The sequence below is a fragment of the Bombus terrestris genome, chromosome 14, assembly GCF_910591885.1.
Source record: "Bombus terrestris chromosome 14, iyBomTerr1.2, whole genome shotgun sequence".
Classification (NCBI taxonomy): Eukaryota; Metazoa; Arthropoda; class Insecta; order Hymenoptera; family Apidae; genus Bombus; species Bombus terrestris.
The window spans coordinates 345,591-369,590 of record NC_063282.1 but is presented as its reverse complement, the minus strand read 5'-3'; the positions used below and the strand labels follow the sequence as shown (position 1 = coordinate 369,590).

The 24,000-nt window shown below is 38.8% G+C and overlaps 4 protein-coding genes and 1 long non-coding RNA gene across 21 annotated transcripts in view; 2 read left to right on the top strand and 3 right to left on the bottom strand.

The window, feature by feature from the left end:
• LOC100649149 (facilitated trehalose transporter Tret1) overlaps nucleotides 1-14,920 on the top strand; it is a 35,374-nt gene extending 20,454 nt beyond the window's left edge. For 2 of the 6 annotated variants that reach the window (XM_048411879.1, XM_048411878.1), the window contains 6 exons: nucleotides 9,541-9,869; nucleotides 11,419-11,494; nucleotides 12,370-12,717; nucleotides 12,815-12,972; nucleotides 13,055-13,507; nucleotides 13,947-14,920. In XM_048411879.1, coding sequence (XP_048267836.1) covers nucleotides 11,438-11,494; nucleotides 12,370-12,717; nucleotides 12,815-12,972; nucleotides 13,055-13,507; nucleotides 13,947-14,544 — 1,614 coding nt within the window. In that variant the 5' untranslated portion in view covers nucleotides 9,541-9,869; nucleotides 11,419-11,437 and the 3' untranslated portion in view covers nucleotides 14,545-14,920. Of the gene's footprint in view, nucleotides 1-4,744; nucleotides 4,821-5,071; nucleotides 8,440-9,094; nucleotides 9,471-9,540; nucleotides 9,870-11,418; nucleotides 11,495-11,570; nucleotides 11,936-12,369; nucleotides 12,718-12,814; nucleotides 12,973-13,054; nucleotides 13,508-13,946 lie in introns of those variants that run through there. The other 4 variants (XM_048411877.1, XM_048411875.1, XM_048411876.1 and 1 more) reach the window with 4 other exon arrangements.
• Nucleotides 14,921-16,475: 1,555 nt separating this feature from the next.
• Nucleotides 16,476-17,687, bottom strand: LOC105665640 (NADH dehydrogenase [ubiquinone] 1 alpha subcomplex subunit 13). The gene is made up of 3 exons (XM_012315900.2): nucleotides 17,485-17,687; nucleotides 17,041-17,191; nucleotides 16,476-16,765 (listed from the first exon to the last, which is right to left on the bottom strand). The coding sequence occupies exons 1-3, from the start codon at nucleotides 17,579-17,581 to the stop codon at nucleotides 16,558-16,560; spliced, it is 456 nt and encodes a 151-aa protein (XP_012171290.1). The 5' UTR covers nucleotides 17,582-17,687; the 3' UTR covers nucleotides 16,476-16,557.
• A 495-nt stretch (nucleotides 17,688-18,182) lies between these two features.
• Nucleotides 18,183-20,156, bottom strand: LOC100649471 (B-cell receptor-associated protein 31). Of its 6 annotated transcripts, none has more exons than XM_012315914.3 (5): nucleotides 19,747-19,885; nucleotides 19,558-19,654; nucleotides 19,329-19,458; nucleotides 18,847-19,151; nucleotides 18,183-18,760 (listed from the first exon to the last, which is right to left on the bottom strand). In XM_012315914.3, exons 4-5 carry the CDS (start codon nucleotides 19,118-19,120, stop codon nucleotides 18,327-18,329), a joined length of 708 nt encoding a protein of 235 aa, XP_012171304.1. In that variant the 5' UTR covers nucleotides 19,121-19,151; nucleotides 19,329-19,458; nucleotides 19,558-19,654; nucleotides 19,747-19,885; the 3' UTR covers nucleotides 18,183-18,326. The 6 variants fall into 6 exon arrangements, with proteins under 6 accessions (XP_012171304.1, XP_012171301.1, XP_048267841.1 ...); XM_012315911.3 differs by having other exon boundaries at nucleotides 19,579-19,654; XM_048411884.1 differs by having other exon boundaries at nucleotides 19,579-19,668; nucleotides 19,747-19,876.
• A 359-nt stretch (nucleotides 20,157-20,515) lies between these two features.
• LOC100649596 (MICOS complex subunit MIC19) lies at nucleotides 20,516-23,768 on the top strand. Of its 7 annotated transcripts, XM_048411887.1 has the most exons (4): nucleotides 20,516-20,700; nucleotides 20,976-21,221; nucleotides 22,603-23,129; nucleotides 23,523-23,768. In XM_048411887.1, the coding sequence occupies exons 3-4, from the start codon at nucleotides 22,721-22,723 to the stop codon at nucleotides 23,696-23,698; spliced, it is 585 nt and encodes a 194-aa protein (XP_048267844.1). In that variant the 5' UTR covers nucleotides 20,516-20,700; nucleotides 20,976-21,221; nucleotides 22,603-22,720; the 3' UTR covers nucleotides 23,699-23,768. The 7 variants fall into 7 exon arrangements, with proteins under 7 accessions (XP_048267844.1, XP_020722095.1, XP_012171292.1 ...); XM_020866436.2 differs by lacking the exon at nucleotides 20,516-20,700 and having other exon boundaries at nucleotides 20,875-21,221; XM_012315902.3 differs by lacking the exons at nucleotides 20,516-20,700; nucleotides 20,976-21,221 and adding an exon at nucleotides 21,663-21,929.
• LOC125386294 lies at nucleotides 22,951-23,629 on the bottom strand. The gene is made up of 2 exons (XR_007226306.1): nucleotides 23,501-23,629; nucleotides 22,951-23,227 (listed from the first exon to the last, which is right to left on the bottom strand). It is a non-coding gene; the product is annotated as an uncharacterized LOC125386294 (long non-coding RNA).
• Nucleotides 23,769-24,000: the final 232 nt, after the last annotated feature.

Sequence of the window (24,000 nt, the reverse complement as noted above, 5' to 3'; positions counted from 1 at the left end):
ACCGTACGCCTGGTTCAGCGTTGCGTGCATGTACTGTGCATGTTATGCATTTCGAATTGCATATTGCTCGACACTATCCTCATCCGATGGATAATGGAAGGTAATTAATATCTAAATGCGAAGCGTTTACCTGCCACGAGCAAAACATTTTAAAAGCGCCGAGTAATTTGACACGTTTAATCGTTTTTGTTCATTACGGACTAGATAGTCGGTCTAAAGAGGAAAAGAAACAACGCGATTCTATACAATATATATAGAACCGCGCGATGCAACGCAACTTGCGTTTTACGAGTTTAACGATTCATCGTGATCAGTGGTTGCGGTATGTCCCATAGTAAGACGTTGAGATAAAATAATAAGAATTATTCGAGCTTCGATATCTTAAAATCAGTCCGAATCTCGAGCTTTACGCGGAACTTGTTGCAGGTATAATAATATAGAATAACATAATAATAATAATAATGTAGAATAACGGGATTTATCCTGTTGGTCTATAATATAGCGAATAATTGACGGAACGGAGGAACGAGAAAATACCGCGTAGTTTATTACGCCCGACGAAAGAAAATACGAAATGATAAAGTTACGAGTCGAATAGTCTATTTTCAAGGGTGGATCGCTTAAAAATCGTTCATGATCGAACTCGACGATTTACAAAGCAAGCTACTTGGCTTCGCTCGAGTAACCATGATCTTATCGTCTTAGCAGAAAAGATTTGGATTCGAGCTTTTGAAAAGTCCACGATCAACGAGCGATACTTCATTTGGAAAATTAGCACCTGATAGCATCGGTAACCGTTGTGCGGTACTTTTACACTTGTGCCGATTATTTTTTGGTAAGTCACGCGCTCCTTAACATTCGGACAAAATTCGGCTCTAAAATAGATTTCCATGACAAGTTGGCAGAATTAGTTCGTTAGACTAGGTGTAAAAGAGACTGCAGTTGGTCATAATTGCGAAAAGAAAGAGAAATGTTGGTTCTTACAACTGTTTTTTAATATACGTTTATGTATTTATAAAGGGAAACTCGAAGAATGGATTTTGAAAATTTACGTCGATTACATCGTATACGCGTTGGAAATATCATTGTGTTAATTTCGTTAAAACCTGATGAAAATCGTAGTTTTTCGTCACTTTCGGCTTATAATTGTATGCGATAAGTCTTGAGATTTTTACATCCTTCGATACCTGTATCACGTCTGTTTCTGCATCGATCGATCTCGACACACAGCATCGTTCAACGCGCATGGTACGATCTACAGCCGATCTACGAATTTACGAAACGTATCGTTTCAATTTTCGTTACACGGGCTGAACAGATAAAGAAGTCGTAAAAGCTGACTTTTCGCGATTCTGTTTTGTTAAATTACGATTCTCTGAAAAATTTGTTTACGCGCCATCCACTAAACTAATTCGTGTAGCGCGTCGGCACAGCTCATCGAGTCGTTGGACGGAATTTCAAAAAATGTCTTTTTAACGTTTTAAAGAGTGTATTAATCCGTATATTAAATGCGAGTGACTCTCTGTCTGTGTACGTGGGTATCGCAAGATCGTCCGATACCGAATTCAGATTCACCGTAGCACACGTGCCGGCTTCGTCAACCGTTAAAGATCCTAACGAAGCCAATTTAATGTATGCGTAATCCGTTGAACAGACATCAAAGGATGGACAGAAAATTGTACAGCTAAGTTGGAAAGCGTTTAGCCGATAATTCGAACGGTCGGTGCGAACCTAATGCTTTCGATAAATCCTTTCCTCGATAATCCGTCTGACCTCTTAGGTATGTGCCGCGATCGCGAAACGAAAATCGTTTCGATGCTGCTGTTAACGTATGAAAAAATCGCGGTCTCTTTATCGCGAGAGACTAAGAAACGCGGTGTAAATGAAAAAAAGTCGGCTGTATCGCATCATGTTATCAACTTGTTGCTCGTAACAAACGTTACGAGGGTCATGGTTTAGCAAGGATGCAATAATTATACAATGATAATTAAATAATTACGTAACCGCATTAGGAAACAGGTTCGTGAAAAATTCGTTGATGCATGGAGGATCGGAAATGATAAATTACGTTCACGCAGCTATATAATATAAGTATAACGCGGGTTTATTAATATTTATAGAGTATCGTTTCCGTATACAGCCGGAAAGAGTGAAAAAAAATCGTTTGTAGACAGTTGGTTTTAGAAATAAAACGAGAAAACGAGAAAACGAGCCGACACCTATCGACGAATACCAGCACAACGAGTCGTTTACTTTGAATTATTCGCGATGGAATAAATATTTCTGTTTTAAAGCTCTGTCAAATCGAACGTTTCTATCGAATTTCTCGAATGTCCGACTTTGCTAACTTTGATCCAAAAGCCGAGACTTTGGTAACTCTGATTAGCAAGCAGACCTAAATTATTCTTTCCATGTACGGTAAGTACGTAACCATGCCGCGTTTTTAATTATAAGATACACGGAAATGGATAGTTATTTAAAAAATAAAAAATAAAAGATCTATAAACTATCGTATGCGATTATGTGGCAGGTTATAATCTTACCGATATAGTTGCAACGCTTCTATCATCGGTGTAGTCATCAGGGTTGCGTAATAATACCAAATGAAACCTGATACGTTGTCCGTTTTCCGGAAATTCCTCTCATCTTTTCCTTCGTTTTTCTTCTCTCCCTCTTCTTCTTTTTCTTTTTCTTTTTCTTTTCCTTTTTATTTTTTCCATTTTAGTTTAACACTTTTTCAGCCTCGATACCGAGCCGATGGTTATCGAGTTAATGGTCGTGTTAACAGGATCGCGTAACGAACACGTATCGTTTCGTCACGTGAGAAAACAGCGTTGGCATTCTCTAAATCGAAATTTATCGTGTTGCGTAGAAACAGACAGAATCGCGAATTCGGCGACGATCTACGTACGTCGTTGTGGTAATCTTAATTAAAAGGATGGAAGAAAGGATAAGAAAAGAAACCAGGTGGTGAATTCGCCACGGACTAATTATCCGATCGTTTTGCGCGCACAAATCACACGCGTCTTCTCTCAAGCTTCCGTTTACCGTCGTCCGTCTCTGTCAACGTAATTTCATCGACTCTTATGCTGCCAGCGATCACTTATATACCGAGATCGCGGACTCGTGATACACGCATCGCATCCCGTTTTAGGATTCTTGGATTCTAGGATCGAACGACCATCGACCGTCAATCGCAACATCGTCCTCCAACCTTCTCCCATTCGCTTTTCAACCCAATCGTCGTCGTACCGATATTCCTATTAAACCCACCACTGTTTCGATCTCTGTTCTGTTTTCCATTTTGTTTGGACGAAGAAGCTTTTAGTATTTTAACCCTCTCGAAATGAACTTTTCTCGATAACGTGAGTGATAACGCAATAAGATTAAGTTGTCGGTCAAATCAACGACACTTTAATCGTTTCAAGTCAGGTCGTCACGACGTTATCGTGAATATCAATAAGGTTGCCAGCATTGTTCCCGCAGAAACCTTTCTGTTAGCAGCGGTACGAGCTTTTGCACGTATCGATGAAATTCTTTCACGACGGTTCCCTCGCGAGGCTAAATAAGCGAATAAATAAATAAAAATAAAGAAATAAGCGTCGTTAGATCGACGATGCAGCTGAATCGGCGATCGTGAAATTGCGACGAGTTCCTACGACCGCGATACAGTCCCATTGTCTGAATTGTTTCGTATTACGTCGATATTACGCGATATCATTTTGCACGCGAAAGGCGTCGGACAATTCATCCACGGTCGCGTCCGTGTCGCGCTATACAACGTTATAGCAATGTAGAATCGAACGTCAACCAGTTACCTTATACTCGTCTATACTTGTCTATACTTGTGCCATAACTGGTGAAACAACGTGACGAGATTAAGAACCAGGGGATAGATAAACGAACAATCGATCTACGTTCGAGTTGTAAGAGAAACAGAACGAGAGGGGAAAAACGAGATCTCGCAAAGGGTTCGCAGAATACGATGCAAGAAAATAATGGCAGTCGCACGAGTCACGTAATGATATAACAGCGTTATTAATCTGGTCAACGAGCCTCGACTCTTGCGTTTTCCTCTTTTGTTGCAATATAGCATTATCGATCCGTTTAACGGTTTATATATTTCGTAGCCTGCGTCCATAGATAATCGTTTTTCGTCCCGTGGTAAATTTACGAGACAAACAACTTTTTCTTATCGCATTCACGAGCTATCGGGGAACAGCGAGTACCGTAGTTACTTTTCCCTCTCTATCCTCCTTTTTCTTTTACCGATCGAAATTTCTTCTCTCGTCGGTCACTATCTGCTTATCTGAATTAATTGTCGTCGATTACGCGTGCGATTGGTTAAAACATTGATTACGATACAACAACGTAGACTGTCTATTTTCGATCGTTCTAGCAGATTCCAGAGATTCTCGATTTAACAACGGTAGTGCGTTTCGCGCGGTTTGCGAGAAAAAATGCGACTAGATTTGTAGGCGCCAATGAAGAGAGAAGGAGAGAGAGGGGGAGAGAGAGAGAGAGAGAGAGAGAGAGAGAGAGGAGAATGAAAGAAAAGAATCTTGTTAGCAATGTATGATAAGGTCAATCGCAATCGGAAATGGAAAGCTTCGGAGGGCTGCCACTTGGATTTACATAAAAGTCATTCGTCATGGAGATAGCGGCTTCCTGAGTCAAACAAGTCCTTGGACTTGTTTCCTGGTTTAATACGGTCGCGTTAATACAGTCCAACTTTCGTTCATTCGCACAGTGGTCGATCAATGGCAAGGTCTCCGAGGGGAACCAAGTGTCTGCTGGAAGAAAACATCGGCTCCCGATACGTACGTAATTGCAACGATCCCGCCCGGATACTAGCGATCCAGTATTTCAATCTCTGATACAAACGGTTCAACAGAAAACGCTATACAAAACGTTCATCTAAATAAATTTGTCAAAGTTTATTTCCTTTTTCCTCTCACGGCTTGGAAGAACAACGACGACGACGACGACGACGACGACGACTACCAGTTGATCCGCGAACCGTTCCGTGCAATTATTTTTCGCGTTGCAAGTAGCTCTTGCTCGACAAGTTTGCATTGAACCGATACGAATGGCAACGATCCGTTTTCTCGAACGTTTCGCCATCACCGGCGGCCATGTATCGATATTCTTGTATCTCTCAATGGCTGAGGAAAATGGCAGAAAAGAAACAATCGATGTAACGAAATCAACATCGTCAACGATCGTTGGAAAATGTTCGGTTACGGTCGGGGTAGATCTTTACGTTTCCAGATTTTTCCGATTATTCAGAGGGAGAATCGTAGGCCGACTAACACGATTAAACGATCGATAAGAGCGAATGCGAGATCGCGACGATACAGATATTCTTGTCCCGTCTTATCTCACGGAAAAGAAGCTGAAGTTGAGTCAAGTGTGGCGCGGCGTGTGTCGTTTAATCGATAAAATGTCTTTCTAATGTATTTTGCTTTTGATATTCGCATATCGGAAAGTTCTCGTCGATGGTCATCGGGATGCACCAAACGGTAAAAAGTAAAGAGGGAACGCGGATTTGCAGCGATCGTCGGTGACGAAACGATAACGAAACGAATAACTGACAATGAGTAATCGTTTGTAGAAGAAAGGTATGTCGCGTAAAGTATTAAAGGAAAAAGAATGCTTAAAAAAAGTGAGCTACGAGTCGATAAAAAAAGGACAATGACGAACAGAATTTATCAGCCGGTTGTTTACAGTGCGATTAGAACGGCGAGCAATTGTGCATGCCTTCGAAAAATGTTCATATACGTATAGTATACGTAAATAGTATGACAATAGTATGACATAGCCGGCATTCCATAAATTATAAATAACCGCTTGTTATAAATATGCCAGAGCGTGTAACAGCGTGTAAGACTAGCGAACCAGCAAACTATGCACCCTCGGTGTCCCATGCCTTCATCGAACGCGCAACGACCGGAAAACATCGATCAGGCGACACCTGAACAACTTGATCTTAATAATCCGATCCGATGGTTCTTCTTCGTGTAACGTGCATCAAATTAACAGATTTATCAAACACCGACACTCGTCGTTCGATAAATCGGATAATATCTGGCGTTTCGGTTACGAACGGATTATTCTTTCGCTCGTCGTCGAATCATCGACCACCGTCCTAGCATATGCTATATGCTAGTCAGAGAAATATAAATAGGCGAATAATAGATAATTACTAATCGCAAAGTCAACAAAAGAACTTGGAAAAGAACTTGAAAAGAAATTGAAATTGAGACAAAACGATGCGAAGATAGCGATAAATAACGACAAACATCTCAGATTAGATTAATAGAGGAGCGTGCGTTATAGCGATAGCGGGTACAATGATCCAGGAGTAAAATCGACGATACTTTTTCGATTGACATGGCGTTCGCGGCATTCAGCGATCAACAATTACCGAAAAATAGTATAACCGACAACTTTGACCGTCGACCTGTTTTTGCTTCTCCTTATTCCATTCTTCTTCTCCTTCCATCTTGCTTCTTTACCTTCTTTGCCTTTTAAACACGCGTAAACGTAGAACCCCTGCGTTTTACGCGCGTTTAAAGGACGAAAGAAACAAAAAGCGGAGATCGTTGTTCGAAACCTAAACACTGGAAGATGTTATCCCTTCCTACGGCACTCTTGTCCACTCATCTATTGTCCAATCCTATCGATCTTTGGCGATTGAGAAATAGCACTGATTCGCTTATATAACGAGAAGCTGGAAATAAGACTTTATACAGGATGCGATTATTCGAACACGTGCTTCCAACGCGTCAACTATCCACAAAAATTACATGTCATTTCGTCGCATGCGATATACGAACAATGTCGCAAAGTTAATCCGCAATGAGAGGAAAAAATCGACGGTCTTTGAGAATTTTAAATGTTTATCTACGATCTAGATAGCTTCCATTCCCAAGTGGGTTTTACATTCGTTACAGACTACAGGTTTCTCGCGTTGATCGATCACTTTCGTTCAAGGTAAGACGACGGTGCTTCGCTTTCATTTACAATTCGATCCGCGAAAATGAATCACTGCGTGGGTTAGTCTTAGAGAGCTATAGAGAGGGAAAGAGAGAGAGAGAGAGAGAGAGAGAGTTGGGATCGATGGATCAAAATGTACCAGTCACTTGTGTTTTCGACGACGAAACCATCAGAGTCTCGGTTACTATTTCACGGATGTAAGGACTCTCGTTCCCATGACACGACATTCGTCGACAGATTCATCGACGGCTCGAGAGGCAAGATTTTTAGGTCAGACAGAATTCTCCTTGGAAAAATCGAGTTCGAAGGCCCTGGCGATCATATAACGCTCGACTGATGAAAAAGTGATTCAAAGAAACACCGATCGTAAAGGGATAACAAGTGGTCGATAAAGAAAAGGATACTTGCAGACCTCGACTGCGTGTATCGCACCCCGTGCCCCGTGCCCCGTGCCCCGTGCTCCGTGCTTCGTGCTCCTTACGGTGCAGCAGTGCAGCGCAGTGCAGTGCAGTGCAGTGCAGTGCGCACGATGATGTCTCTCGTAACGGCGCTCGTCATATCAGCGTAAATACCATATTTGACACCTTCCTTTTCCCAACGTATCCAAATCGAAATATAGGAAACCATATTTGTCCAGGCCAACAACTAGTAACGACGATTCGATGCTTAATCGGCAATATAATTCCCCCACCATATGGAACCATATGCGATATAAATATATTAGCGCTCTAATTATTTACCGTAAAGTTGAAATAATTTATTACGGGGCCAATGAAATTTCAAAATATTTCCTACGACATAGAACGATAGAATAAACGGTAAAATAAACGTTAAATGACGGATGTTGTACGGGCCTCGAATATGCATATCAATATGCTGCTATTACGATAATCTACGTTATGCTAATTATTAATACACATTATGACAATCTACCTATATGATGGATACGTTTAGTCAGTCACTTACATACAGCCGACTGTTTGTCAATAATAGAAACGTTCGTTGAGAAAATGGGCGGTATAAAAACGGTGAAAAATATCGGTGCTTTACGATTTACATCGCGTCGTTGATCTTACGTTTACTTAGGCGGATCAATTAAGGATCGATCGGTCGTCTGTTCAATATCGATCACAGGCTAGGATGCCAGCCTGTTCTTATTAATCGCTTATAGTTATACTTATTATAATTGACGCTTACAGTCGCCAGAAAGATCCAGCCTTTTGTCGCGAACGCGCGATATAATTGCAGCTTTTACCGGCAAACGCGTTTACTGGCAAGTACGTAACCCGATCATGGTCTCGAATCTCGTGGATCAAAGACTCGATTGTATCGCGAGCTTCGTTAGACGCGGTTTTAGTCGAGATAAGGTTCGTCCGTCACAGCGAGCAGTTTGCATTCGCCGGACAACTCCGTTAAAGCAGCGAGCCAGTAAACAAGCAAGTAAGTCTCCTTCGAAACCGTTCCGAACCGTTAGAAACGTTACGACTTAAAAAAAGTGAAAAGGCACGTCCATCTTACGTATCGATTTTGTCAGCCGATCATAAAACGCTTTAAAATCGGACATTTCCGAAACGACACGCGCGACGATAGGGCGTTTCGCAGCCGCAGAATCGTCCAATAATCGGCTACGCCGTTAATATGTTTCAGCGACGCGCAGTTATCCTGTTACCAGGAAAAACCACCGTCTTTGTGAAAATCTCTGTCGAAAATCGATTGTCCGATGTAAAAACGTGTAAAAAAGAAAGAGAGCGTTTGCGAATTCTCGTAAAAGCACGATCGTCGCATCTTGACGCCGTGTCTTCCCCAAGTTCGATTCCTCCCACAGAGGAATCGAGGATCAGCTACCTTTCTAGGTCGTTCGACTCGTTTCTCCTTGCAAAAGGATAGCTCGTTGTGAAACGAAGCGACAATGCGGGCAATGCAATTTTTGTCAGGAGAAGAAAAAATAAAGTCGCCACGTAGAAATATAGTTTAGGGGTCGGAGAAGATTTCTGGTAATAGCGCGAGAGGGAGAGAGAGAGAGAGAGAGTGAGAGAGAGCGAGTTAGAGGGGGGAGGGGGAGGGGGAGGGGGAGGGAGAGAGACCTCGAGACGACCCTGGAAGGGCGCTTCGCGAAGCGACGTTTTGAGAGAGGCGCCTTGCCGCGACTATAAATGCGAACGCGCCGGCGAAAATCATCTCAGTGCCGAGTGAGAAGCGAAAAAACCCACGGCGGACCTCCTATATGTGTATATGTCCGTGCGTGTTTGTGTACGGAACAGTCTCGATGAATCGGAAGCACGTGTGTACACCGTTGGTTCGCAGGTTGTCGTGATTTTAACGCGGAAGGAGCAAGAACGTTGATCGTCACCGGTGCGGCGCGACGCGGCGCGGCGCGGCGCGGCACGGTGCGGCGCGGCGAGAACTCGGGTCGCAATCGAAATAACTTTGATCGTAGCTCGTGTTCTCTGCCGCCTTCCGACCTGCCACAGGTGCATCTACGTTCCGTCGTCGCCCTGGTGGATCGTGACATCGCCGTTTTATAGGATTTTATATTTATAGGATACAGGATTCACAGTGGCGAAATCCAATAGCGGAACATCCTTGCACCGAGACAGACCGACACAACTGTCGCCAATAAAAGTGATTTACGATCCTTGAGCTGACGATCGGCGTGATACGAGGTTACCGTGAGAATCCGCGTTCTGCTCGTATTCTACTCTCCGAACAAGTTGTAAATCGTTTGTCGAGCGAGGAATGGGCCATTGGACTTGGCCATACTATCACTGGGGCACGTAACGTAATCGAAATTGAACGAAAAGGAGGGAAACTCGAACTCGGCTTGTCACGTCCTACGTTTAATACGTACAACTCGTTAATATATACCAAAGGTTAGTATCTCTTTACATCGATCTCAGCTGTCTTAAAGTTGCTCTTTTCAAGTATTACATCAGCTAATAATAGATTAGGTAAATAAATATCGTACGATGTATCTTATCGCGGATCGTTGCGATATGTGCGTTAAAACGCGTTAGGACTGGTTACGCGTCGTTCACAAATTTGGAATAATTCGGTATAACTCGGTCCGATTTCAAAACGGATCGCGTATCGAGAACAAAAAGTATGTATCGTACCATTGTACGTACGCGGATAGCTGGTTGTATTACGGCTGACGGTTACGTTAACGCCGTTAATGCGTCCGACGCTTGCACATGGTCTTTTTTTTTTTTTTTTTTTTTTTTTTTGGCATTAACGAATCGTTTTACAATTCTGCGACAAATTAACGATAACGACGACGATCGATCGGTATTTAACGGGAAGGGACAGCGTCGACAGCCACTCGTTCGTCAAAGTCGCTTGAAAAGGCATTAACGAAAGATTGTTAGCGTGCAAAGGCGATAATAAGTTTTTATTGCGTCCGCGTGCACCAGCGTCGCGATTAAATCGATATAGAAGCATCGACAGGTTGGACGAAATACAACAAGTGGCATATTTATTTAAGCAGCGGTTCGACCGTCACGATTGTCCAACATTGCACACGTTCTATACACGTTACACTTGTGAAAACATGTTCGCCAGTTGGAAGAATAAACGACCGCTTGTTTCGAGAATTCAGCGAGGAAGACGGAAAGAGAGAAAGAGAGAATGAAAGAAAAAATATTGTAAAACTGGTCGGAACCGTAAAATTTTCCATTCCGTCCCGTTCGATCCGATTCGATCGTACCGCTTCCGTCGCGCAACTCGCCATCCGTCTCACGTAACACGACAGTCGTACTTGCGATCATTTTCGAGCATTATCGCGAATCTTGCACGTAGAATCGGTATCATCGCAGGTTTTCCTGTTGAACGTCAGCGATCTTTATACGTAATTGCGAATGTGCACGAGAGCGATCATAACGCGTGCTTTGTGCAAGCGTCCCGCTGCGATCGTTGGATCACGATGTTTCAGTTTCTTACGTGAATTATTAGGAAAAACGAGAACGAGGGAAACGAGGAAAAAAGAGCACCGGCATTCGCAACAACCATCTATTATCCGATAGTGGATCGAACATAAAGCTCAAACTATACAAACTATAGCTTATAGATTTATACGATCGATAGGCAAGGATCCGATAGAGGGATCGCCGTTTTGTTTAATCGGAGAACGTGATAACGCGGAGAAAGAGAAAAGTAGAGAAATGGCGAATCTGTCGCGAGAAGCGATAGAGACGCGATGGAAAATCGAAACGCATCGTGTTCCATATCGTCGCTATAAGAGCGATCGCTTAGGCTTTAAACGGCTGCGATTGTTCGATCGAAAAGAGCGAAAGATAGTCTCGTTGGAAGCTTCCGGCTTCTACGAATTTACGTGTTTCACATTTCTCACTTGCTTCTTTTAAGAAAGTTGCCTCCTCTCTCTCTCTCTCTCTCTCTCTCTCTCTCTCTCTCTCTCTGTTACAGATAAGATTCGTGCAACGCGATGATCACTCGAGCGAAGCTGTGGTGGAAGGTGGCATGCTCTGGTCAGAAGAAAGCGGTAAGGAAATAACTGCAACTCTGTTCGATTCGATGATCGATGAATCAATTTCGATAATTTAAAAAAGGATCGATAAGATGGTTTGCGCAATCGCGAATGCGGCGATCGACTCGCGCTGCAACTATCGGAGGAAGCTCTCTTCCTAAACACGTTCGTTCCGCTTTGTCTTATCGTTATCTGATGAATACTCGATAGAATCTCGATGGTACTGCGGCAGATTGGAAAGGTGTTTCGATGACAGTCGTTAGTTGGAGAACGACGTCCGGCGAATCCGCGGTTAATTTGCAAGGAGCGAACAGCAACGAGAGATATCGTACGAATATCGGACGAATCGTAGGAAGAATGGCATGCAGAAGAACAGGAGCGGCGAGACGGAACGACTCGAGAGATACAGTGTCGGGGGAAGAAAAGCAAAAGGGCTCCGGCACGCGTTGCACAAGTGTACGCGAGTAACGAGACAATGCAATCGAACGATCGCGATTTGTTGCGGTAATTATCGCGATTCGACGTATCGGTGGAGAAGATGCGCGCTTTGTTTCCACGAGGCCAGTTGAGCGACGTTGCATCGTTGCGTAATCCGTTGACGTTCGGGACGACCGCGAACGGAATTCATCTCCTATTGCATTTCTTAGGTCGAATCGGGCGCGACACGCGCAAGCCCGATATTGGTCGAAACGCGGAAACCGATACCGACCGATACGAGATACGAAACGGCACACCGGATCGATGATGCCGGATCCTAGCTATACTACGGATCGTTTACCGTGCTTTTCACCGCGGCGCATTTTCACCGCGCCGTATTTTCACCGCGCCGCATTTTCACCGCGACCAAGGTGATTCTCATAGGTGGTATTCAAAGGTGTCGCTACTTTTAGATATTCGCTGGCCTGGCGGCGCATTCTGGACAAATATCCGTAGGGCTTGGTCAAGGATTCAGCGCGATTTTAGTGCCGAAACTGTTGGCCAGTAACTCGGCCAACACCGATCAGACCTCTTGGATCGCTGCTCTAGGTGTCATCTCTAATCCTTTGGGCTCGTTAATCGCCGGACTATGCGCAGAGTGGTTCGGAAGAAGATCGGCTATCGCGTTGGCCAGTTTGCCTCATGTCGCTGGATGGTTGTTGATAGCGTTAGCGAAAAACTTGCCTCTGTTATACGTGGGCCGATTCGTCAGTGGAATCGGAATGGGCATGGCAAACGGCCTATATCTTTACGTCAGCGAGGTATTTCTCCCTTTGATTCGTTACATCACATAATAATTAACAGCTTATACCGACCAAATATGATAATTAAGGTTTGACCGGTGAGAAAATATTACAGGCCGCCGCACCAAACCAAAGAGCCTGGCTGGGAAGCTGTGGCCCAGTTTTAGTTTCGCTCGGTGTCCTGATGATTTACTCGTTGGGAGCGTTCACCACGTGGGAAAATGCCGCTGCCATCAGTATAGCACCTGCTATACTCTCGCTGGCGCTAACGCGGTAATAACTATTTTATCCCTTTATTCCCATCTATTATTTTTCCTCTATCTCTTCTTCTTCTTCTTCTTCTTGCATTTGCCAGTATGATCCCGGAAACACCGAGTTGGCTAGTCGCTCGAGGACGAAACGAGGAAGCGAAGGAATCCTTGTTGTGGCTACGAGGCTCTGGCCTAACCACCGACAGAGAGTACGAGGAACTTTGCGAGGCAAACGCGAAAAGAGAAGAGGGAAAAGAGAGTCTGTTGAAAGCTCTTCACATGCCGAGCGTGTGGAAGCCTTTCCTCGTGCTGTGCGCTTTCTTCGCGCTCCAGCAAATGTCCGGCATCTATATAATCCTCTTCTACACGGTCAGCATCCTCGAGGACATCGGTATCGACCTGAACGAGTATTCCGCGAGCGTTGGAATCGGTGTGATCAGGTTGTTCGCGTCGATAGCCGGCGCTGGTCTAGCCAACAGCTTTGGCAGAAAAGCGCTAACCTTCGTCAGTGGCTTAGGAATGGCGATCTCTGCCGTAGGCGTTGCTCTCTCCTACAGGTTCGTATCTTTTCCGCTTGTTATTAACTCGACTTTTCTCTTCCTCTTTCTCTTCTTCCTTTCAATCGTCTCCGTAAAGCTTTGACCAGCCTGGCTTGGCCAGCCTGGCCTGGCCAGCACGACAATGCATGCATAAATTCGACGAATCGTCGACACAGTCCACGTCGAATTTAACGCGTGGATGACGATTTTTACGATACGTATGTAACTCTAGTTTGCAGGTGTAATAGGAGCCATAAAATGAGCAATTCCTCCCATAATCTATTCTTTTTCCTTCGCCTAATAGCATATTTCATAATATTATTATGATAATATACCAATAGTGGCATAATATTAAACACGATCAAACACGATAGTAAATGCTAGTAGTAAATAGTATAATAACCAGGCCGGGAAACGCGCAAATTAATCGAATCGATCGATCGAATTTTCCTCTCAGGTTCAAATTGCCATCGGTGGTATCCTTGGCATGCATCGGAGGCCACGTAGGCTCCTCTATGATAGGATTTCTCACTCTGCCATGGGTCATGACCTCCGAACTCTATCCGCTAAGGTTCAGAGGATCTCTAGGAGGCATCACCACCAGTATCGTACAAATGTTAACGTTCGCAACCATCAAAATGTATCCTAATCTGGAACCGATAGTTGGAATCGAGTGCTTCATGTGGACGTTCGCCGTAGCTTCTAGCTTAGGAGCCGCATTCGCCCTCACCATCCTCCCCGAGACCAGAGGTCGAAGCCTCGACGAAATAGAAAACGAATTCTCGAGAAAGCTCGCGACAGACCCGACCGCCGACGTTGTCCAGCCAACAGCCACCGTCTCTCTTCGACCTAATAATATCACGCTCGAGAAATTTGCCTCGATTCCCGAGGAGAAGCATCGCAATGTCACGACAAACGCGTACGCTTACGACAATTTCTGCATCGACTTAACCGCTGACCATATAGAAAAGAACAAAAGTGAAGCTGCCAATGATTCCGATGCGAACCATCGTCATCTCGCTCGCGCAATCTCGTCCGAGCACGTGTATTTCTAGCACCGTCCATTTCCATCGAACCTTCCTTCTCCATTCACTCTCTTTTTCCACCCATCCGATATACCCATAGAAACCGGCCCCTTTTTCACCTATTTTTCCATCTACACCATTCTTAACCAGCCTGAACCAGCGTTTCCCGCGTAATGTAATACAACCAATGGTCGATAGTTTGCGCAGTTTCCAACTAGATCCGGACCAATCAGTCGAGTAGAACCGTACAAATGTTCTCCAACTACTTTTCTATATATACCTGCTACGTTCAAATATCTGCGAATCAATTCGTCGCGCTACAACTCCGCATAATTGTAAATATAATTCTCTTTCTGCAAAGTGTATATAATTTTATTTCCTATCAATAAATGAATTATTTTTCCAACGATAGCTTTCTTACAATTTACCACGATAATCATCGCCAATGCGAAACTCCGAACCTTTTAGATAGATCCGTGCACGAGTTCACCGATACACCGATAGCAAGAAAGCCGACGACGGTCTAACAAAGAAAATTACGCAATCGTAAAACTACAACGAATGAATTAGTCTTTACTCTAGAATCTAGAATCGAAACTACCACCAGTACTTATCTACTTTGCACGTGCGTACACACGCTACCCTTCTTACCAACAAATTACCCAACTATTCTCTTCCAGCATCTGACCAGACGAGTGCTCTGCCATCTATCGGATCCGGCTGCAACTGCAGAAAAGTAACAGGAGTATAGAATGTGCGAGCAGGTACTCCTGCTCAACTCCTGTCAGACAAGGACAGGCTATAATATAATATAAGAAAGACAAAGGCGTGCTTCTCGCTCTAATTTCACGATCATTCCTTAATTACTCTTCTGCCTGCTATAGGTCGTCGACTTTCAACGTCGCAAGACAAAGGTAGAACCGTTAGGTAAGCCGAAAGGTAGCCGATTTCAATCGGAATTTACCTTTAATTAATTAGTTATGGACATTTATCGTAGCAAATGTCGCGTCTGCCGTGATACTGGTCTGCGACTTTTTACAAATACCAACTTTACGCCATATTAATTCGATCTCTAAGGAATCGAAGAAGCTTCCTTACATCCTCTACTAAATTCTTTGCGCATACAAGATCGCAAATTAACTGCGTGTAACGAGAATTATGTGAAAATTCGCGACGTGGGCTCCGCGTGACTATGGAACGCCGCGGATAATTATTAAAAACCGAATAATTAACCATTGATTAAGCAAATTCCGGTCGAAATTCGATCCCCTCTATATTCTTCGATTCTAAATGTGCGGAATTTTGTGCCAGAAACGAAACAATTATCGAAAATTCGATGAATCAGAAAGAGACGTCGTACGTCTGTCCTTGTCGCACAGTGGCGCGCTCCTTGTTTAACACAGGAACTCGTCTGTGATACACCTTCTTGTACGTTCTATATTCCTGTTAGTTTCTTGCGATTTCGGTCGGATCCGATAGATGGCAGTACCTGTTATATCGGTGGTCATATATCACTGCTAATCCGCTATGTATCCGATATCGGAGTACTTACACGATACGTTCATTTTTAGTATAGTATGATTCGAAGCACGTACGAGTATAGTCGATGATCAGATTGTCGGACAAACTTTCGTTTGTAAAAAAAAAAAAAAAAAAGACGCTAATCAAGTGGATTAATTTGTCATCTTTTATGATTGCATCTACCGGATTAGAGAGCCTCGGCTCTCTTCCTACATTCTTCCCTTTTCTTCTAAGAAATGCATGTACAAAGATTTACAACTTTTACGCAACAGATCGAAGCAATCGTCCGAATAATATTTCATTTCTCGCAAACTACCTTCGAAATTTTTATCGAAATTCTACGTAATAATTACTCCGTTTCTACTATAATCGCATGATAAAAATTACGATCTAAACAACTTTCGCCATGGTATACAGGGCAAGTACACAACAATCTCGTGTATTTGTAATATAACTTTATTAATTATATTTAATGTAATACAACATACTATCTTACATATACATAACCTCATAATGTAAAGTTTACCCTAGCAAATGTGATATTTGCAATGTTGGTAACTCGTAAGGATCTGCATATGTGTAACATTCACCGAAATTTGGTTCGATATAGGTATCTTCTGGCACGCTTTCGTATATCGGCATTCCAAAAAATGTGCCTACTTCCCAATTTGGGACATCCTTCATTACATCAGCTTCTAATTCTCTCATTCGTTTCATATGTTTTAACATCCTGTGACAAACAATTATTCTCCCTTTAAATGCAAAAATCTTTTAAAAATCACGCTGCGAATAATTACATAACAAGTTCGAAAATATACACGATACGTTCATATAATTAATGAATATGTATTAGAAAAATAGCATAATAAAGATAATGCAAATGAGGATAATAACAAACTATATTACTAACGTTTATAAAATTCTACCAACAAATAGCATAACTTATACAAGATATCTTTTTCACAGTAAATTACGTGATATCCATTATAAGACAATTATGCTTACGCTCTATCTCTTTCTGCGAGCAATATCGGCACCGTTGCTAGTTCTCGACTTTTTGTTTCGAGCATTCTTTTTCGCTCGCTTACCCAATTTTTATAGTATAATGGAACTGACACGGCATTGGTAACAATAAATAACCCCACACCCATACGACCTAAAAATTAATTATACCTTGTTCTACCATTATAATTTTATATAACATTTGCCACATGATTCGCTCTTGTAAATTAATATTTTAACTAAATTCCATTAATTTTACTTTCTGATAATTTTACATATCGTTTTTGAAATATTTCAAATACACAAGTACTTAAAGAAACAACTGTATATTCAAATTTATTAATTTCGATTAATTCCAGTCTGTTAGTGCTTTAAAAATACCGAGTCAAATTCCAATAATCTATTAGATAATGAACTAATACATGTAGGTTATAGGTTAGTTTGTACCTGTTAGAAAACTACGTAGCTTAATTCGGTTGATATTGAAAGGAGCATACCCTCCCTTAGGAGGTAAATCTTGAGGTCCTGTTTTCGGCCGAGACATCCTTCCTAACTTTTCATTCACCGTATAAACAATGAATAAGTTAATAAAGACGGACGGTATAACATATCCGACTTTGGTTAGAACATAGGAACAACACTAGCACTCCTGGTGAACATTCCAAAAATTATTTTTCATCCTATATATATATATATATATATATATGTTATGCACGGATTCTTTACGCAAATATATGTATGTATGTACATAAAATGCGGTAAACAGTTAAAACTTTCAAATTAGGCCTTTCGATTCTCACCTTTATATGTTGTTCGAAAATTTCTATAAATATTAATATGATTAATATTCAATGTTCAGAAAAGGTAAAAAGGAAAATGAGGAAAAGCAAAGTTAAATAAAAACGAAAAGAATTGAGCAGTTGTATTCATTTGGTATTTTATTATTTAAAATTTTGATAAACTATATTATAAAACTTTAATAAAGTATGTTGAAATAACCATTCATACTTAAATATTACTACTATATGTAAAAATGGTTACTATAACGATACTTTCAATAAAATACAGTAACGAGTAAATATATTTAAGCGTTTGTATCACATATCAATGTGTTAATTAATTATACATAAATTTGTAACATAGAATTATATATTAAATAATTTATTCTTATTTATCTTATTATCTATACAGTACATAGATACAGGGCAACAGAACTCTATAATATGAGATATCAGTCGAAAGCAATTTTTATATAGAAGAACAGAGTATAAGGAGAAAATAAAAGGAATTTAATCACTTTTTTTATCGTTTGTTGATTGGACGCATTTGCTGTATTCGTCGTTTAACCGATCATATTCCTTGGCAAGGGATTCAGCTTGCGACTTTATAGCTTCTTTATCTTTCTTTTCTCTCGCAAGTTGATTTTCCAATTCTTGATTTTTTATTTGTAATTCGCTAATCTGAGCTTTCCATTCTAATGTCACTTTATCATGAGCTTCGTTCGAGTCGTTTTGAACAATCTCTCCGCTAATTTTTTGTTGTAATAACAAATTTTTCGCTGTTGTAGTTGCCGATTCAGCTTGACGCGTAACTGCCTCACTTCGTGCCAGTAGAGCGGCTTGATTAGAGATTAAAATCACAAGACGACGTATAACAAGACTTAGGAACAGTGAGAAACCAGATATATGAAAGTTACGTTGCGCCCTGAAGAGTTTCATACTACCTGTATAAAATAATAATGGAATCAGAACCAAATCCTAAATTCAAGATAGATATAATATCGTATGTGATAAATATATGAATATACACCTTGCAATCCGGCATCGACATGATGATGATCTCTCTCTACAGCTACAACTGTTGAATACTTTCGCATTTCTCTAATAGCATCCAATAAAATAACGACTAATATCGCAAGCAAAATTAAGAAATAAATTGATGCTCGATCGCTTAAACTTTTTAAAAACTGGGATTTAAAAATCTTCTGCCATCTTGTAGGCGAAATTATTGGTAACACCAATAGTAAAACTATTATGACCTCGACATACAGAAATCCAGCGATTAAAGACCACTGAAGACTCATGATTAAATATTGCTTTAATTTCTGTGAATATCTGAAAATATCGCAAAACATTTAGATGCTGCGTATTCATCTTTACAGTTAATCGTTTTTTTAAAAACACCATTGAATAGTATGACCGAAAGATGTTTATAGAAAATATGTCAAAATTTTATATTCGTACAAACAGAAATGTTTAATAAAAATCATTTTCAATTAGATATGTAGATACCTCTATAACATATGAAATATTATAATACTGAAATCCTTGTGAGTAAAAATAAAGTTAAACTTTGTCATAACGGAAATAAAATTACTGCCTTTTCTTATTGCAATCTAATAGTTTTCAATGCGTAGCAAACCTGAAAATGCAAATCTTAATTTTAACAATCCAGCGATTCAAAAGTTGTACGTATGTAAAGTTCAGCGTTTTTAACGTAATCAACAGCTTATTTTAATACCATGCTGCTTTTATCTATCACCTGATTGACGCGCACAAATGATCATTTATTCTCCTTCTGTTTTTTTTTTTCGCTGGGTACCTTCGCCCACTGACACCTATTGTAGATAAACTTTACCGTAAATTAACGTATTAACGTAGGCAACTGAAATCTTATCTTGGACTAACTCCAACCTAATTCACTACTCACTTACAAATTCCATGTTCTAATTTTTACTATTTTAGGGGCATATACCTCAAGGAAAATATTTGACTTTTTCACGTCTAAGTGGTCGCCGCTCACGTGTATCTGTTGTAGCCAACGACTCCAATCACTGAACGAATCGTGGATAGAAAAGCCAACGTGATTGGTCAAAAAGTAAACTGTCAAATACGCTAAGAACGCTCGTAACGTTACGTACTCGTAACGTTTACATTGCTGGATTCCTAAAGTTAAGACTTACATTTTTGGATTCTATCCATTGGAAACTATTGTAATGAAAAATGACAATAATTATGTTTCCATTAAATCAAAGTTCCGCCCATATCGTTATTTTAATACAATATTAATTCTTATCCTTACCTTCTATATTTCTTTCTTTCTTTTTTTCTTTTTCTTTCTCCTCTTTTTTTTTTCTTTTTTCTTTTTTTTTCCTTAGATCACAACTGTAACAAAAATCATTATCGTATAATAACATCTTTAAGCATTATGTATAACAATGACAAAAATTAAAATTAACAACAGTGTAACCAAAGTTAAAAATAAAAATATAGTCAACAACGCATGTCATTTGTTTAGACTATTTCTATATTTTTAAACATACTACATATTATAGTAAGAGCTTAAAAACTATTATTTTAATAAATTTAAAACAAACTGACCTGTTGATCATGCTCATATAAACACTCGCTAGGGAAAATCGTTTTAAGATTAGGTTGTGAAAAATCAATATGGAAGACAATAAAGTCCTCGTTTTTTTCGAAATAGATAAAGAACGAATAGACTGTTTCTGCCTCTGCCTCTGCCTCTGCCTCTGTCTCTGTTTCAGATATTTATAGCATAACATTATAGAATGTAAATCTTCTTGTTTTCCATGTTGATTTTTCACGACTCGATTTTCTACTATACTTTTGGCAGGGAGGAAATATTCTACTACATATCTCTGTAACTATGTACTTATGTATCTTGACTTATCATCAGATTTGTCAATATTTAGCTGATAATTCATATATATTCATATATTTTTTAATGTATCGTAATACAATGATATATTTCTATACATTCAGATAATTTCATTATCTGATATATATTATCATTCCATTATATGATATCATAGATTCCATTAAAAATATATGGTCATATTTATATTTGTATACATGTGACGTATATTTGGCAATTAAAAACTCATATTCTTAATATAAACATTCCACAAATTACAGGTACAATGGCCTTGACGGGCTAGGTGTCCGGGTTAAAAACTAAGGCTATTACCGTCACGAATATATGTATATGTTAAAAACAGTATAAAAGATCTTATTTTACCTGCATTCAAACATTCAAATACAATGCACAATGCATGAGAATTCTGAGGGTTAGAGACGGGCAAGAGTGAAGAAATAATGTTCCAAAAATTAACGATTATTGTCAGGAAATATTGATATTACCTTTTTAGTATGAAATTAAAGGTTAGTATTCTTGTGTCAAAATAAGGAATCAATCAGATAAATCTTATTAGAAAGAAATTATGTTTGTATGCTTTATTACTGTTACCTGTTGTTACTTTTAACAGAAAGCTCTCTGTTAACAATCGCGAAATTTGTAGGTTATGTATATTTATTCCCGAATTTTAATTTATACATTTAAATGAAATAAAACTGAAATTTTATTATAGAGATTTTAAGAAAATGCAAGGTAATTTTTAATTTCTGCTTCCTGATATTACTACAAGTTACTTAATGCACAGGCGACTCTTGTGGATACAAGAATGTATTTATAGAATATCTCACCCTTTACTTCTTTCTTTTTTTTTTTTTTTTTTTCGTCTATAATGATTCTATATAATTCTCTATGATCTCTATAATTGTTTTTATAATAAATGATTATATTTTTGTGAATATACATTTATGAAAACACTTAAACATATGTATATTTTGAAAAGAATCTGCTTCTTACTTATAATTTAAGTAAATGCCTATTTTACAAAGCGAAATTCGAATTTGCGAAAGAATTGTAAACTTACCCTTACGATAAAACTTTGTATTGTATGCATATGTGTACCTATATATACATATGTACACATGTATGTATATACAATGTGTGTAGGTTACATGTTACATATTTTTTTTTCCTGATTAACGTATATTTAAACATATTAGTGTAATAACAATAGAACGGTACTGTATCTTTGATGTACATCTAAATCCAATTGTATTTATCATATGCACATAAATAGTTGCAGTGGTTGTGTTAAATGTTATATCTTATTCGTGATAAATAAACCATTAATTTTAATCGATACAGTGTTCCCAGATTTTGGTATATTTGTAACCTTATTAATAAATAATAATAGTTTTGTAAGCAGTTGCTATATTATCGATTGCAGTAATCAAATTAAAGTATGTAAAAACTAAAGGATACGTACACATTTGCTGTCATACGTGCATTGACATTACTCGCAAATCTGTTAACATTCAGTTAGTAAAACAAAAAAAGGGACATAAAAATTCTTACATACGTATGTGTGCGATTCGATTAAATATTAACAAAAAAAGAAAAAAAAAAAAGCAATTACAAGAAGAATGTAGTGGAAAATGTAGTTTCTTTTTTCATAAAATATTATTTTGGTATAACAAAACTTTTGACATCTAACAATAAGAAATGTAATAATTGAAATTTTGATTAAGAGATACTGCTTTCAATTTTATTAGTTTGCGAATTAAATGCGAGTACAGATTACGTATAATATTAGTATGATACTTGTATTTGCATAAAAAATCCGCTGTATTAATATGCTTAAAAAGTGTTAAAAAGAATTATTTATTTATATTAATCTTACATGTGTTTCAGGTAACCAGTCATACAGTTTATTCAATTATTGGTGACAAAACATTTCTACTGACAGAGGTAATAAGATTTGCAAGTAATTTGTTGTGAGTTTATCAAAAAACAAATTTAAACAGACAATATGGGTTCTGGACAAAGTACTCGTAAACTTACTATCAATAACGAAGAAATAGGTGTAATAGAAATATCAGAATCCGTTGTGGAGCGTTTAACTCAAAAAGTGCCTGAAACAAATATTAACGTGGCAAGTGAAGTAAGATCTACTACTTTAGCGGAGCCGTCTTCTAAAAAAACTGTTTCTCAACAATTACCTCAAAGTGGTGATATACTAGCGAATGCTGGATATCCCACATATCATCCACAATTAACTTTAACCGCTCTTCAAATACAGCAACAGAATGAACAAGAATTTCGTAAACAGGATAATTATTGGCAACAACGTTTGCAGAAATTGGAACAAAAACATTCAGAAATTAATGAAATCATTAACGCAGAATATAAAAAAGCAGCGGAACAATTATATATTGATGGTATATATAAATTTGCCACTTTCTTTTGTAAAATATGAATACTCCGTACGATGTTCATAATTCAATTAGTTTTGTGTTGACCACTCTTAATGTTTTGCCTATATTCGTGAATAATTATTAATAATTGTACGCATGATTATTCTTTTTTAAGCTTTTAGAAGATTTATATATTTAAAATATTTATTGCTTTGTACAATTTGTACACATATACTCATACATGCACACTGCGTACAGAATACATATCATTTACTTATATAATATATTATTTTTAAGTTAAATATATATATCATATAAACAGATACAGACATAAATAGCATTCTTTAAACGCTATATTGTTTATAAATTGTTTATACTGCAAATTGATAATTTACCTTTTATTATCTCTTTTTGTAGGTAAAAAAGGGGTAAATATTCATGATACTGTCCAACCATGCAAAAATAGTTCTGAGAAAGTGTTCAAATGTTATCAGGATCATCCTAAAGAAATTCTGAAGTGTTCTACCTTAGTCGAAGAGTTTTCTAATTGCGTAGATCAGCGTCGTGCGCGTGTGATTGCAGCACGTTGTTAATATATCTTAATATTGAATTATTAGTAGCCAAATGTAATGTTATTTAATAAAAAAAATTTCGAAAAATAAATTATTTGAAAAAAAATTATGTAATATATGTATATATATATATATATATATATATATATATATATATATATATATATTCAGACTTTGTACACTTATTTTTATAATACTAATAAGAATAAGTAATATTCCTATTATGAAATATCACATTTAAATAATATAGAAATATCACCAATGAAAACAAGATTGATTAAAAACAGGAGAAGGAAATGGCAGTTGGAAATAAGATACTAAAT

Excerpts from the sequence above, each read along its gene's own strand:
- LOC105665640 (XM_012315900.2), bottom strand. The coding sequence starts at position 17,581 with ATGTCTCGGCCGAAAACAGGACCTCAAGATTTACCTCCTAAGGGAGGG. Across the intron at positions 17,192-17,484 it reads GCTACGTAGTTTTCTAACAG|GTCGTATGGGTGTGGGGTTA; the intron begins GTACAAACTAAC and ends ATTAATTTTTAG. Across the intron at positions 16,766-17,040 it reads CTCGCAGAAAGAGATAGAGC|GATGTTAAAACATATGAAAC; the intron begins GTAAGCATAATT and ends TGTTTGTCACAG.
- LOC100649471 (XM_012315909.3), bottom strand. The coding sequence starts at position 19,120 with ATGAGTCTTCAGTGGTCTTTAATCGCTGGATTTCTGTATGTCGAGGTC. Across the intron at positions 18,761-18,846 it reads TGTCGATGCCGGATTGCAAG|GTAGTATGAAACTCTTCAGG; the intron begins GTGTATATTCAT and ends TATTTTATACAG.
- LOC100649596 (XM_048411887.1), top strand. The coding sequence starts at position 22,721 with ATGGGTTCTGGACAAAGTACTCGTAAACTTACTATCAATAACGAAGAA. Across the intron at positions 23,130-23,522 it reads GGAACAATTATATATTGATG|GTAAAAAAGGGGTAAATATT; the intron begins GTATATATAAAT and ends CTCTTTTTGTAG.